Source organism: Miscanthus floridulus, chromosome 3 (genome assembly GCF_019320115.1).
Source record: "Miscanthus floridulus cultivar M001 chromosome 3, ASM1932011v1, whole genome shotgun sequence".
NCBI classification, from domain to species: Eukaryota; Viridiplantae; Streptophyta; class Magnoliopsida; order Poales; family Poaceae; genus Miscanthus; species Miscanthus floridulus.
The window spans coordinates 31,029,455-31,044,030 of record NC_089582.1 but is presented as its reverse complement, the minus strand read 5'-3'; the positions used below and the strand labels follow the sequence as shown (position 1 = coordinate 31,044,030).

Sequence of the window (14,576 nt, the reverse complement as noted above, 5' to 3'; positions counted from 1 at the left end):
TTTTGACCTCCGCGTCCGTCCTCATCTTAAGGACGGGTGGGGTTTGCTTTTGTGAGCCCCTAGCGTTTTGTGAGGGTGCTCACTTGTTTTGACCTCCACGTCCGTCCTCATCTTAAGGATGGGTGGGGTTTGCTTTTGTGAGCCCCTGCCGTGTTGCGTGGGTGCTCACTTGTTTTGACCTCTGTTGGTAGTTATTAACGTGTCACTTGTTTTAAGTAGTCACCCTACGCTATTTACATTCGTTAGCATCTTTTACTAAGTTGTCATCCCTAGTGTTGGTGCTAGAAATACTTGTTGGTACTACCTAGTGCCACTTCTAGAATGACACTAAGAACTACTTTAATATTTCATGTGACTAGAAAGAATATATATAAATGAAAGGAATCTACAAGCGCACAGATAATATACCATTGTAGCACTTTACCCGAGAGTATTCCAGGTATCGTTATTTATATTTTTACCACAGGGAAGGTCTAGCATAGACATGTATTGTTAACTTATACTAAGTCATAGGATAAAATATATATATGATAAGTATTGATCCATGATAATGATAAATCACTCAGAGTACTCCTTTCTATGGCATTAGCATGGTTAGATAGAATATTAGAGGAATAATTCCTAAGTCGTTCTTAATTACAAGTCAAAACATACATTGATTAGTGCAATTACACCTAGTAGTCATTGCTAAGATCATCTTCATATCTACACATAAGGGATATTACTAAGGGAGATTAAGAACAGAGCTTGTCTCCCTTCGTAACTAGATCCTACGTGCTACCTACATCAGGGAGTGGACTACAAAGGACTCAACGGGAGTGTCACGTCCGCGAACTACCACATGACCCAGAATATAGGGTGTATCCGCAGGTAAATAACATATAAGCACCACGCTTACACAATGTCGACCACCCACCCACGGTACCTTAGGGTGAGCTCTATACGAACTTATGCATGAACATGATGATAAACTAGCTATACCAAGTATATAATCAAAGTAAACGATGAACATTATAATGAAGAACATAAATGAGATGAATACTAATAATGTCGTAACAATTGTAGCAAGCATATAAAAATAATGGAGATACAAAAGAGAGGGGGTACAAAGATTATACTAAACCACGCTCTTAACATGATCGGGAATCCAAACAAAGCCTGCTTGCCTCCCTCTAGACCTAGCCTAACTAGCTATGCCCTAGAATTGCTACAACTCTGAGGATGATTAGGGTTTCTGTCTTCTCAAATGACTTATTCCCTCAGGGGGTGCCAGGGGCTGGTATATATAGCCCGGAACGTCCAACGTGAGCCCTTGGATCAAACCGACTTAAAGAACAGCGTAGATGCAACCAAGAAGGCGGTGGAGAACCAACATTGCGACGTGGAGGATGACAGTGGGCCCCTGAGGCTAAGCAGCCTATAGGTGGGGGCAGGCAGCCCCACCTGGCAGCCCCTTGCTCTCTGCCTCGGCGTGGTGTCCTCTAGTGTCCTCTAGAACCTTCTAGTGTCCGTTTCGCGGCGGATAAGCGCAATTAAATCTGACATGTAGGTCCACCTTGATAGTTTTCTAGATAAACACTGCAGAAATAAAAAATTCACCAAAACTCATGGAATTTGTTAGTTTATACCCCTAGACCTTTGTTGGTGATCATATTTATGCCCTTATACATGTTTTATTGTCTGTTTATAATGGTTGTTAACTACCGTCAACAACCTCCGTGTTTGTCCTCATCTTAAGGACGGGTGGGGTTTGCTTTTGTGAGCCCCTGGCATTTTGTGAGGGTGCTCACTTGTTTTGACCTCCGCGTTCGTTCCCATCTTAAGGACAGGTGGGGTTTGCTTTTGTGAGCCCCTGGCGTTTTGCGAGGGTGCTCACTTGTTTTGACCTCCACGTACATCCTCATCTTAAGGACGAGTGGGGTTTGCTTTTGTGAGCCCCTGGCATTTTGCGAGGGTTCTCACTTGTTTTGACCTCCGTGTCTGTCCTCATCTTAAGGATGGGTGGGGTTTGCTTTTGTAAGCCCCTGGCATTTTGCGAGGGTGCTCACTTGTTTTGACCTCCACGTCCTTCCTCATCTTAAGGACAGGTGGGGTTTGCTTTTTTGAGCCCCTGGCATTTTGCGAGGGTGCTCACTTGTTTTGACCTCCGCGTCCATCCTCATCTTAAGGACGGGTGGGGTTTGCTTTTGTGAGCTCCTAGCATTTAAGGAATGTTTTGTACCGAGCGAGGGCAGAGCTAGAAGGCCCTGCTCGGTACAAATCTTTACTTGTGTTTTATGGCGATAAGGGTGGGTCATTCTTGAGCCACCCATTTCGGTGAGGATTGGAGTTTTGGGGAACGAATATTACATTAAATGGAAGAGCTACTACCTCGTTAAAAAACCTTGCGCCCCTTCACAAGGAAAAAGAGTGCAGTGCTGAGTTTTTTACATCTTTGAATGGGAAAAAGGAAAATTACATTGTGCAAACGCGCGCTAAGGCGTCGCTAAGGGTAGTACTTGTGAAAGGTCATCGATGTTCCATGTGTGTGGAAGCTTGTTGCCCTCGCTGTCTTGGAGATTATATGCTCCAGTTATGGTTGTTTGAGTGGCTAGGTAAGGGCCGAGCCATTTTGGTTGAAGCTTGCCTACCATTTTGGCGTTTTGTTTTCTGATGAGGACCATGTCTCCAGAGTTGATTTCACGAGGGTTCACCTTCTTGTTTCTCCATCAAGTGGTCTTGGCTTGATATATGTGGAGGTTGTTGACTGCTTGGCATCTTGAGTTCTTCTGCGATGTCTTTTGTCAGCTGCTCTTCATCTTGAGTGCTTGTGCCGCCTTCTGCGAAGGTGACTCTTGGTGACTTGTGAATAATTTCTTCTAGCAGGACAGCTTCTTCGTCGAAGAGGAGCTTGAAGGGAGTGAATTTTGTTGCCCTCGACTCGGAGGTATTGTGTGACCATATGACTGAGGTGAGCTCCTCAGCCCATTTACTCTTGGGTCTGCCATGTAATCTTTTGGAGATGCCTTGGAGGATTATGTCATTCGCTCTTTCGACGAGGCCGTTGGATTGAGGATGTCTTACTGAGGCGAAGCACAGCTTCGTTCCTATCTGCATACAGAACTCTTTGAATACTTTGCTGTCAAATTGGGTTCCATTGTCTACTATGAGTTCTCTTGGCACTCTGAAGCGGCATATGATTTGTTGCTAGAAGAATCTTTTGATAGTCTACGAGGTTATTGTAGCTAGTGGCTTTGCTTCTATCCATTTAGTGAAGTACTCGATGGTGGCCACCGTGTAGTGGAGGTTTCCTAGGGCTATTGGCAATGGTCTGACTAGATCCATTGCCCATCACTGGAGAGGCCATGTTGGGCAAATTATGGTGGTTTGAGCCCCTGGTCTATTTGAGTGTGTTGCTGAGAGTTGGCAACCTTCGTAGTGCTGCACTAGTGAGGATGCATCGTTGACTACTGTTGGCCAGTAGAACCCTTGTCTGAATGCTTTCCCCACTAAAGCCCTGGGTCCGTTGTGGGAACCACATGAACCCTCGTGTATCTCCTTTAACAGTTGCTTTCCCTCGCTAGATGCGACACACTTGAGCGGTGGTGTTGTTACACTAGCCTTGTATAGTTCATCATTCATGATTCTGTACCCTCGTGCCATCTGCTGCATTCTCTTTTCTTCCTCTTTGGTTTCTAGTTCATGATATCCTTTGAGATAAGCCATTATGGGTGCTCTCCAGTCTTCGCTATGTATTGCGTTGATGAGCTTTGGTGCTTTTATGTTTACTTCTACCGAGGGTTGACCGATGACCTCGTAGAAAACATCTGAGGGAAAGGTGATGCCCTAAGCTGCGGCTTTTGCTAGTTCATTAGCCTCGCTGTTCTCTGATCTTGGGATTGGTTTGGTCATGATTCCCAGGAAGAACCCTCAATCTTACGGACTGTGTGTAGGTACTTTGTATCTCGAGATCTCTAGCTTTGAAGCTTTTCTCAATGTGGCCGGAGATGACCTGGGAGTTACTTTTGATGATTGCTCGCCTTGCTGAGAGTGCGCAGAGCTTTGATAGAGCTAGTATGATTGCTTCATATTCTGCGCTGTTGTTTGTGCATTGGAATTCTAGCCTCGCTGCATATCTGAGTTTGATGTCGGACGGTGAGGTTAAGATTGCCTCTATTCTAGCTCCTGCTGATCCCCACGCTCCGTCTGTGTGCACTATCCATATTGGTTATGTAACTTCCGCCGTGTTGTGAGTGTTGGGGGTCCAGTTTGCCAAGAAGTCTACGAGGGCTTGAGATTTGATTGTGTTTCTCCCAACAAACTCTATTATGAAGTCGTTCATTTCAGTGGCCCATTTTCCAATTCGACATATGGCTTCTGGGTTCTTGAAGATGTTGTCGAGTGGGAAGCTCAAGGGTATAATGATCTTGTGCGCCTAGAAGTAGTGCTTCAGTTTTCTAGAGGCCATGACGACTGTGTATGCTACCTTCTCCATTTCTGTATAGAACTTTTTTGCTCCGTCGAGGGTTTTGGATACGTAATACACTGGTAGTTGCTTCTTCTGATGCTCTTCTTGCTTTTCTTTTACTAATACCGCACTAACGGCATGCGGCGAGGCTGCGATGTATAATAGTAGTGGTTTGCCAGGCTGAGGACTGGCGAGGGTTGTGAGGTTTTGTAGGTAGGCCTTTAGATCATTGAAGTCTTTCTGTTGTGATGGTCCCCAGCTGAATGGGTCTATGTTTTTTAGTACTTCGAAGAAAGGAAGTCCTCGCTCTACGGACCTTGAAATAAATCTGTTTAGGGCGGCGAGCCTTCCTCCAAGCCTCTGTGCCAACTTTCTTGAGGTCGGAGGTTCCATGCTGAGGATTGCATTGATTTTTTCTGGGTTGGCCTCGATTCCTCTTGCTGAAACGAGGCAAGCGAGCAGCTTTCCTTTGCTTATGCCAAATATGCATTTTTCTAGATTCAGTTTGAGCCCCGCGTTGTGGAGGTTGCTGAAGGCCATGTTGAGGTCTTTGATGTGGTTTTGCCTGAATTTGCTCTGCACGACGATGTTGTCCACGTAGGCTAAGATTGCTTTGTCCTCTTTGAACACCTTCGTTGTCATGTGGGCGAAGGTTGATCTTGCATTTCGTAATCCTTCCGCCATTCTTCTAAAGCAGTATGTTCCAAAGGGGGTGATGAAACTTGTCTTTTCCTTGTCTTCCTGATTCATCCAAATCTAGTGGTAGCCCAAGAAGTAGTCAAGGAGTGACAGGAGCTCGCAGCCGGCTACTGAGTCAACGAGGGTGCTAATTCTTGGTAGAGGGAAATCATCTTTGGGGCAGGCTTTGCTCAGGCCCGTGAAGTCGACGCACATTCTCCACTTGCTGTTTTTCTTTTTGACTAGCACGACATTTGATAGCCAGGTTGGATATTTGACTGGTCGAATGACCCCCGCATCTAGAAGGCGTTTGACCTCCGCCTTGGCTACTTGCTTTCTTTCTTCGGACATTTTTCTAAGTTTTTGCTTGACTGGGGGTGGTTTTTGTTCACATCGAGGATGTGTTCAATAATTGATCTGTCCACCCCTCGAAGGTCTTCGGTAGACTAGGCGAACGCCTTTGGCGGAGGACAGCTTTATACAGAGATAGCCCAGGTGGAGGACTGCACCGAAAATATTTGTGACCCCTCAGCCAAAAATTGCATTGTAGTTGTATAGCATGTCAACCACATCGAAGGTTATGTGCTATGTCCTTCTGTTGCTTTGATCGCCGAAGGTTACTAGGAGTGTGATTTTGCCTATGGCTTTCACTTGTTTGCCCTAGAATCCGTATAGCGGACGTCCTGCCGGCTGGAGGAGATTTCTATCCGGTTTCATGTTGTCGAAGGTTGATACAAATAGGATGTTGGCAGAGCTGCCTGTATTGATGAGGATTCTTGTTACTGCCCATTCGGCTAGGTTTGTCTCGATGACCATCGCGTCAGTGTGGGGGTAATCCTTCAGTTTGAGGTATGTGCTGTCAAAGGTTATTGGGATGTGAGACCATTGTGAATTTTTATGCGGCTCTTCGGTAGCTAGGTGATGTACCCGCCTCATGTGCTCTTTTTGTTGCCTCTTATTGATGTGATCCTCGTTGGATCCTCCGGTGATTGCAAGTATTACACCGAAGGTTGCGGTTGGGTTGTTGATTGTTGTTTGGCTGGGTTGGCTCGCAGGCTCTGGTTTTACATGTTGTTGAGGTTGGTTTGGCGGCGGTGGTGGTGGTAAGGCTTGATGCTGGTTTTGCATTTGAGGTGGAGTGGGGGGATGGGTGACCGTGTATGGTTGGTTGTTGGAACGATTGTTGTAGTTGAGTGATGACTGAAGGTTGTCATAGGTGTTGTAGTGGTGGTAGGATGGGTTGTAGGTTGTGAAGGTTTGGTATTATAGGTGGTGGTGTTGCAAGGGGATGCCATAGTTTATTGGAGTGTATTGGTATGGAGTGGTTGCGGGGGTGGGCTGTCTCCTTGTGTAGTTAACAGGCTTAGGTGGGCCTGAAGCTGTGGCTTGTTGTGCCTCTTGATATTCTTTTCCCTTCGTGAAACATGCACATTGTTTTGTAGTGTGGCCTTTTCCCGGTCCGCAGAAATGGCAGTATAGCTTCGCTGCATCTCTTGGGATGGGTCTGCTTTGGGTATGTTCTCTGCTGTCGTTTTGGCTGTTGGCGACGATTTGATGAGAGGTTGGACTTGGTTGTTGTCTTTGGCGTTGCGGAGGTGTGGCCTCTATGATATTCACATTGATTGGCTCACTACGAGGGTACTGGTTGCGTTGTGGTGGTCTCGGAGGCGGGCGCGTTTGAGGTTTTAGAGCTTCGGTCTTTGAACGGAAGACAATGTCTGATCTGATGTACTTTTCCATGATCTCGTGCAGTTCTGCAATGGTTTTAGGTGGCTTTCTTGTGAGCCTCGAGGAGCACGGCCCTGGTCTTACTCCCTTGACTGCTGCTAGGATCACTTCATCGTCTGTTATGTCTGGTGTCCTCGCTCTGAGCTGGACGAATCTTGACCAGAAGTCTCGGAGGGGTTCTCTTTCGGCTTGAGTGCACGTGAATAATTCCATGGGATTGGTTGCCGAAGGGCTGATACCTTTGAAATTGTTGCATAGTTTTTTGCGGAGGCTCCCCCAGGACTCTATCGAGCCTAGCGGGAGGTTGTTGTACCAGCTTTGAGCAATGTCCCTTGGTATAATTACGAAGGATTTCGCCATGGTATACTCATCCCCGCCTGCTGCTGCCACCGTCGCCTCGTAGCTCATTACAAATTGGCGAGGGTCTATGCTTCCGTCGTACCTTGGTAGGTTCTGTGGTTTGTACTTGAGCGGCCAGTTTTTGGTTTGGAGTATTTGGATCAATGGAGATTTTGGGTCGTATGGTATTGGCGGAGGTTGGTTTCTGTGGTGTTGTTGTATGGTCGGGGGAATGTATTCTGGGTAGATCTGATGAAAACAAGGTGGTGGTGGTGAGGGGTGGGTTTCGGTGGAGCGGAGGTGGGTTTGGCTGTAGTGGAGGTGGATTTGGGTGGAGCGGAGGTGGTAAGTCGTACTATTTGGGTAGATAATTTGGGTCAACTTCGACCGAGGCTAGGTACTCATCCATTTGTCTGAGTTGTTCCCTGGCTTCGTCTGCCTTATCACTTGTCGGCGTGCCTGCCTCTGGTGGGCTTCGACTCGATGTCTTTTCTCCTGGAGGTCCTCATGCATCTGATTTAGGGCTTCGAGGCCTCTAGCCTCTGCGCCATCGTTGGAGTATTGGAGCCCCGCTGGCTCCGCTTGCGAAGGTTCCTGCTGCCGCATCCGACCCTCGCGGTGGGGGCGGGTCCCTTTGGGTGTTTCTTCTTGTTGTTCCCATTGTTTTTGAGAAAGTGGCGGACTAGGGTCCCCACGGACGGCGCCAACTGTGGGGTCACTCCTGGCCACCCGCCCTCGCTGAGGAGCGCGGGGGAAGGGGCCGAGGGTTTCCCACAGGGAGGAGGGCAGAGTAAGCAGCGAGGGTAAAGGGGCGATGAGAAAATGCGGATAATATACTCATTAATTTGACTGGAAAAATAGAATCAACATGACCCTTACATGAGCACTCCGGGTATTTATAAGTCATACCCGGAGGCAAGGTGGAATTACATCAAGGTTTCCCTCCGGGGGCTAAGCACCATACACAACCAAATGGTACGGCGGTAATATTCCTTCCTCGTTTGTCGTCTTCTGGGTCTCCATCTCCTTGGTGGGACCGTCGTCGTCCCTGGGGTGGTGCCTTCCTGCGGTGGGTGGCGGCCCTTGCGCGCACACGGCGAGGGTCCACCTTCCGCCGTCGTTCTTGCTAGCCTCCCACCGAGCTCCCCTTCGCTCTATGCGATCTCCGGGTGCACCACCTGAACACAAAGGGAAGGCGCCATGAACGAGAAACCCCCGCGGCGGAGGTCAACATCCGCAGCGAGGTGAGCTGGTTTGGTTAGCTGCGGGTCGAGGGTCGGGGGGGAGATGCTTCCCCCAACAATATGCAGCAATGTTTTATATTAAATCAAATGAAATGTCATCAATACAAATGGACAGCACTCAAGACAGTTACTGTAGAATTCCTGATGGCTACCATAAGTTCTAGAGAAGTATAAAGGATTTTAACATTCAGTTTAGTCCAAATGGACCACACAAGAGCAGTGGTTGGCAGCTGAAATATGCCACTGTAGATATGGTCAGAATCAGAGATTTACCTCCAACTGCCGTCGTCGAACCCGTCGTCGTAGCCGACATGTACGCCGATGAGTCCGAGATCATGTGTCCGATAACGAGCCCCCGACATAGCGCGTCTCGACAACAACTCTTTTGGGAATCAGTTCCTTGGCAAATTCAAAATAATTTAGGATTGATTACTGTTTCAACTATAAATTATGACGTGACAAGCAAACTGGTAAACAAGACATGTGAGGTATCAGTTGACTGCCAAAAGGTTGTATATATTTTTAAAAAGTGATTAATTAAATTACACATGTTTGAGGCCTTCATAAAGTATGGCTATTGTAGGCAAGCACATTAGTTAAATCTTTGTTCGCTCATGGCCGCACGAACTGATTCAGCATTTTTTTCTATTAACTGGCCACCCATCTAGTTTTTTGGCAGGCTGTAAAGACATAAAGCTATGTAGAATACGGTTAATCCCATCACACAGGTATGCTCTGTTCAGTTCTCGTACATTCGCAAGCCCTTTTTTAACTATAAAGTAAAAGATAGCGCTACCAAATCAATGTTTTGGCATTGTTTTATTCCTCAAAATCAACTCTATTTCGCTGTATTTCGCACAAATGGTAATGGAAAGGAAAGGCATGTAGAAAAAATATTCACCAATAAATCTGAGGTTCATGGGATGCCATTGCCACCATGCGTCCATGAACCGTGGGGGAAGACGGAAGAGATGAAACGACCAGACCTCTATAATTGCTCCTCCATCGATAGAATGCGTCGCTCTCGTCCATCCCGGCACCTCGAGTGCCAACTACACGGAACAAAAAAAAAAAAGAAAAAGAAAGAAAGAAACGTCAACACCCGCGACACTGGCTTCCGCCAATACCTTACTCGACACCCCGCCGATCGAGCCTCTCCAGAGATGGAGTCCGGAGGAACGACGGGATGGGCGGAACCGTCGGCCGTCCCGCGTGCGGGCGTCGTGTAGAGGATAACGGAGAGGCGCGAGAGAAGATGAGGATGGCTGGACGGGTGGGATCACCTGGCTGGGGAGGTGAGGTTCTGAGAGCCTCCGTATCTGCCCTGAGCCCCAGACCCGGCCGGATGGCGGCGGCGGCGGCGGCAGGGGGGAAAGGAACAGAAGAGACGAGAGATAGGAGGAGGATCCATTATCGTGATGATCTATATATCCGTGGTCTGTGATTGAGGGAGAAAAGGGTGAGGCCCACGGTCGCGTGTACGCAGGCGTGGGTAAAGAGTTAAAAAAAACCGGCTTGGAGAGGCCGCCGGGCAACAAATCATATGGGAGGAACACACAAAAATCTTACGTCTTACGGTGTGGCCCACTTATTAGAAAACAAGAGGCCTAATATCCCTTAGATCAAGGTCTCAAATCACATCTAAGGGTTAAAATATAGGGTGGGTAGAAGTTTTTAGGTGAAAGATATTTTAGAATTCCTTCGCTCTTTTTATAGTACTGTGCCTGTTCGCTTCGCTGAAAAAACAAGCCGTAATACTGTTCTGGATGATTTGTTGGAAGAGAAAAACACTGTTCCGGCTGGAAAACAAAAAGCTGAAAAGTACGGATTATAAGAGAAGCGAACAGGGCCAGTATAGATAGAATAGAAAAGATAGATATAGATATACACGGTGGAACATAGCATTATATTTATTTTATTTTACGATTATAGAAGTCTTTAGAAATATATATGTATCGTACTTTATGGATATTGATTGTAATGTACTTTATGAAATAATTATTTTTCATGTTTATTTTTTCACATGTAGATTTCAAATATGAAGGTAATACCTTATATTATGTTTCAAGATGACATATATGAATATGTTAAATGCAAACTTAGAATATTATTTTGCATTACCTTTCATAATAATAAAGGCACATATTTATAAATTCATTAGGAGGTATTTTAAATTATCTTTCACGATAGACGTGAGTAATTTAGATACAAAGTTAGAGGATTATTTTAAATTATTGTTCATAAGTGACCAAGCTGGTTAATTTTAACGCAATGCTAGGGGTTATTTTAGATTATGTTTTATAATGGCCAAGGTGGGTAATTTAGATGCAAATTTAGGGGTTATTTTAAATTATTTTTATAATGACAGATGTGGGTAATTTATATACAAATATGTATAAGGGGTTATTTTGAATTATCTTTTGTAATGGCAGATGTGGGTAATTTACATGCAAAATTAGGGGGTTACTTTATGTATTTTTCATAATGGCAGTGGTGGGTAATTTTTTAAATAAATTACACTAGATCCAATGGCTATTATCAGTGATGATGGTTAGAGTACCAAATCAAATGTTAGATGTTTCTGATTATTTTGAGAATTTGTAGGATTTATCTTTTTTCTTAGCGCGTCTGGTGAGAATTAACGTGGCGCCTCCGTTGGCCTCTAATTAGTAATAGTAAGATGTTGAGCATATTAGCTAAAATGATAATAAAGACAAACAGAAAGTATCCTATTACTGAGAAAATACGTGTTCAAATCCAAAATACCATGCGTTTGAGTTCACTTCCATCTGGTTCAAAGTCCTAACCATGAATCTCTCTGAAATGTGAAATTAAGATAAATTTCTCAGCTCAACTGGTGCTAAGTTTGAATCTAATTGATAATACGCGTCCAATTCAAAATATATAAATATTTATGAGCATTTCTAACTTTTGAAGAAAATAGGATTGCTCTATGTATTCTTTTAATAGGAAGTATTTCAATTTTGTCTTTATTTCAAAATTGGTAGAACTTGAACATAACATTTGCCTTTTTCTTTTCATTCCTTTGTCCATGTTCCAAAGGCCTTTAATGGGCCTTCTACTAAACTGGGCCTGCTAAAGACATAGGCTTTCCAGGCTTTTCACGGAACAGAAAATACATGTTTTTGGGCAATCAGTACTGGCTTTTCACGGATCAGAAAGTACATGTTTTGTTGCAATCATAACTGCTCGTGTTCGATTACGTCTTTTTTAATAGAAGTACAAACGCTGATGATCATATTCATATCTACGCGTGTATAGCTTTTTTTTTTTTTTTTTTTTTGAGAAACATCTACGCGTGTATACCTGACCCAGAGGCGGACCGAGGTGTTTATGTTTAGATTCATAATCCAGTAAATGAAAATCTTAAATGGTTAACGTATAACAAAATCTAACTTTTATTTCATGGTCTCGTTAGTTTTCTTGAAATTACGATTCATTGCTGTACTTGCATTGCAGGAGGAAAAAAAAAGCAAGTTTTACACTAGAGCAACATTCAGCACAAATTCTTGCTCATCGGTCAGGTTGCCCTCCCTTCTCTGCATCAGTGAGTTCTACCTTTGTGCCATTTGTTTCAGATTTCCAGGCATGACTATCCTATCTACAGCTAGGCAAGCAGCTCATCTCAGTCATGATCCAACCAACTAGCTTTCCGGATGCTCAAAAATGCAATTCCATTTGTGCCACTGCCGGATAGTCAAATTCAGTGGATCAGTACCGATTATGAACGTTGCATTCTCCAAGAAAATAGTACTCCTGGCAGCTACGACTCATCAAATTTCCAGTTCCAGGAAATGTAGAGTGATTGTTACAAAGCACAGTGCGATCAACAGAGGATAACAGAATCAACAGGGCGTGGATCACCGTTGGCAAAGCCTCCCATCAGCCAATCATAAAAAAAACAGTCACTGGTCAAATGATGCAGCTACAGCTGCAGCTGGAGCCCCGGCGAACCTGATCAGGCTGTTCATCACATCAACCCTACCGGATCTACCGGCATCACTATCAACTCCAACCGCATCCACATTGGCGGTGCCGGCATCGCCGCCATTGAAGCAGTAAGCGGGCGCCTGCCACTTGGAGTCTTCCAGCACTCCTCCCACCTCAAAGCTCATCACATGCTGCTGCATCCCTGGGGAACAAGAACACAGATCATCATTCACACTGCTGCATCAACCACGTACTGCATAAGTGAAGAAACTGAAACTAAATAAGATATTCACGGTTCAGATAAACAGAGACTGCAGTAAGAAGCACAATGACAAAATTTACTAGTGATCTCCAATTAAGAACCTAAGCAATTGGAGAAATCCAGACTGCATCTGTGCACAAAAAAAATCACATAATTTATACCCGAAAAAATGCAGAAATGTTAGTACTGCAAAAAGACAAGCAGAGTTCCAAGTGTCAGGATAACTATTCGGTGTAATTCAGACTGCATCCCTGCACAACGAAATTATAGAATCGCCACTATAGCTGCATCAAAGGGAGAAAACAAGTTCCTACAAATTTAGACTGCATCCTTTTTTTTTTTTTTGAGAAAAAATTGCACGCATTGTTAGATCAAAACACCCGAGAAGGGTGTGAATCACCGAAAATCCGCGGCGCCCCATCAAGAGGCGACAGAAAGTATAGATGGAATGTGCAGGTGATAGCTGCCATACCATTGAAGAAATTCCAGCGGACGGGGCGGCCGGTGGCGACTTCCTCGTAGTACCAGACGAAGTCGACCTTGGTCCAGAGGTGGCAGTCGAAGCCGTCGACGTGCTCGCGGCCGAGGTAGACGGAGCCGGCGGCGAGCCAGTCGGGCGGCAGGAGCCCCACGGGGAACAGCCTGCTGTGGCAGAACCCGGAGTCGAAGAAGTAGGAGGTGCCGTTGGTCCACTCGACGTCGTAGAGCGGGTCGCCGGAGAGCTGGTCCCGGATGAGGTTGAGGTTGCGGCCCCCGGGCCAGTCGTAGTAGAGGTCGATCAGCTGCAGCCGGCCGCCGCTCTCGGTGAGGTTGGTGAACACCACCGCGTGGAACTGCTCCGGCCACGGCGTCGGCACCGGGGGAGGGGCGCCGGCGCCTGCCGCATTGGCCGCTGCGGGGGATACAGCGGAGAGGAGGAGGAGGAGGAGGAGGAGGGGGAGTGGGAGCACCGCGAGGGGCGACGGCGGCGGCGACATCGGCGACTGGTGCGCCTTTACCCGGGCTTATCGCTTCGCGTGTGCGTACCTTCCACTAACCAGCCAGTCCAAGCTGGACCGAGGGAGCAAGTGGTCTGTAAAGTGGGTCCCACCGTTTCAGTAGTGAAGTTATAAAATACGACTCGGAGAAGTTTCAATCGAATGGCTAGCGTCCGGAAGTCCGACTCGGACCACAGCAGGCGTTGCGCATCCACCGTATCCCGTTCAGTTTCCACGTAACAAAAGCGCGCCCCACCCCGTCCCCGTAACAGAAGTGCGTCCGTAACACCGCAGCGCCGTAACAAACAACGAGCTTGTTCCGCTGTTCAGCGCTGTAGCTACAACAGGCTGTTTCCATTAGATATTGCTACAGGTTTTTGCTCTGATTTGGTGCAGCAGCAGTCGTTGCTGGGCAGCACAGAAGTGCAGTCGAACAAGTCAAAGAGCGCGCCCACCTCACCTCGCCTGCGGACCGAATTTTTTATTTTTTAGCTAGTTTTTTGAAAAAAAATTCATAAATATGCCTCTAGAGAAAAGATTTTAAAATCTGGACTCTTAGCTCGGCGCCATCGTTACTGGCGCCGAGATCTTAGTCTCGAAGCTGACGTGGCGGTGATATGGCAGACAGCTCGGCGCCAGTAACCCTGGCGCACGAGCTCGGTGCCGTAGATCTTGGCGTCGAGCTCGGCGTCAGGGTTACTGGCGTCGAGGTGGTGTTTTAACTCTGGCCCCAACCTTCCTGCCCGAGCCTTCTTCCTCTTTCTTTCTCCTTCCTCTTAGGTTTTTTCTCTCCCCACTTCGCCCTTCCTCACGACTCGGCATATTGGACCTTGGAAACTTTGATTTGATCCGTAGATCTTCGAGAGCAAGGTATCCTCGTTCCCCTTCTAGTTTTTTTCGCATCGATTCGGTATATATTAGTCGGATTTTTCAACCTAAGAATCGTCATT

At 46.2% G+C, this 14,576-nt stretch overlaps 1 protein-coding gene and 1 long non-coding RNA gene across 2 annotated transcripts; both read right to left on the bottom strand.

Annotated features, from left to right (window-relative positions):
• Positions 1–8,007: 8,007 nt before the first annotated feature.
• On the bottom strand, positions 8,008–9,841 carry LOC136545378 (uncharacterized). Its single transcript, XR_010781008.1, has 4 exons — positions 9,720–9,841; positions 9,338–9,488; positions 8,710–8,835; positions 8,008–8,370 (listed from the first exon to the last, which is right to left on the bottom strand). It is a non-coding gene; the product is annotated as an uncharacterized lncRNA (long non-coding RNA).
• A 2,383-nt stretch (positions 9,842–12,224) lies between these two features.
• LOC136545377 (uncharacterized protein At4g14100-like) lies at positions 12,225–13,711 on the bottom strand. Its single transcript, XM_066537399.1, has 2 exons — positions 13,122–13,711; positions 12,225–12,589 (listed from the first exon to the last, which is right to left on the bottom strand). Exons 1-2 carry the CDS (start codon positions 13,624–13,626, stop codon positions 12,363–12,365), a joined length of 732 nt encoding a protein of 243 aa, XP_066393496.1. The 5' UTR covers positions 13,627–13,711; the 3' UTR covers positions 12,225–12,362.
• Between the last annotated feature and the right edge of the window lie 865 nt (positions 13,712–14,576).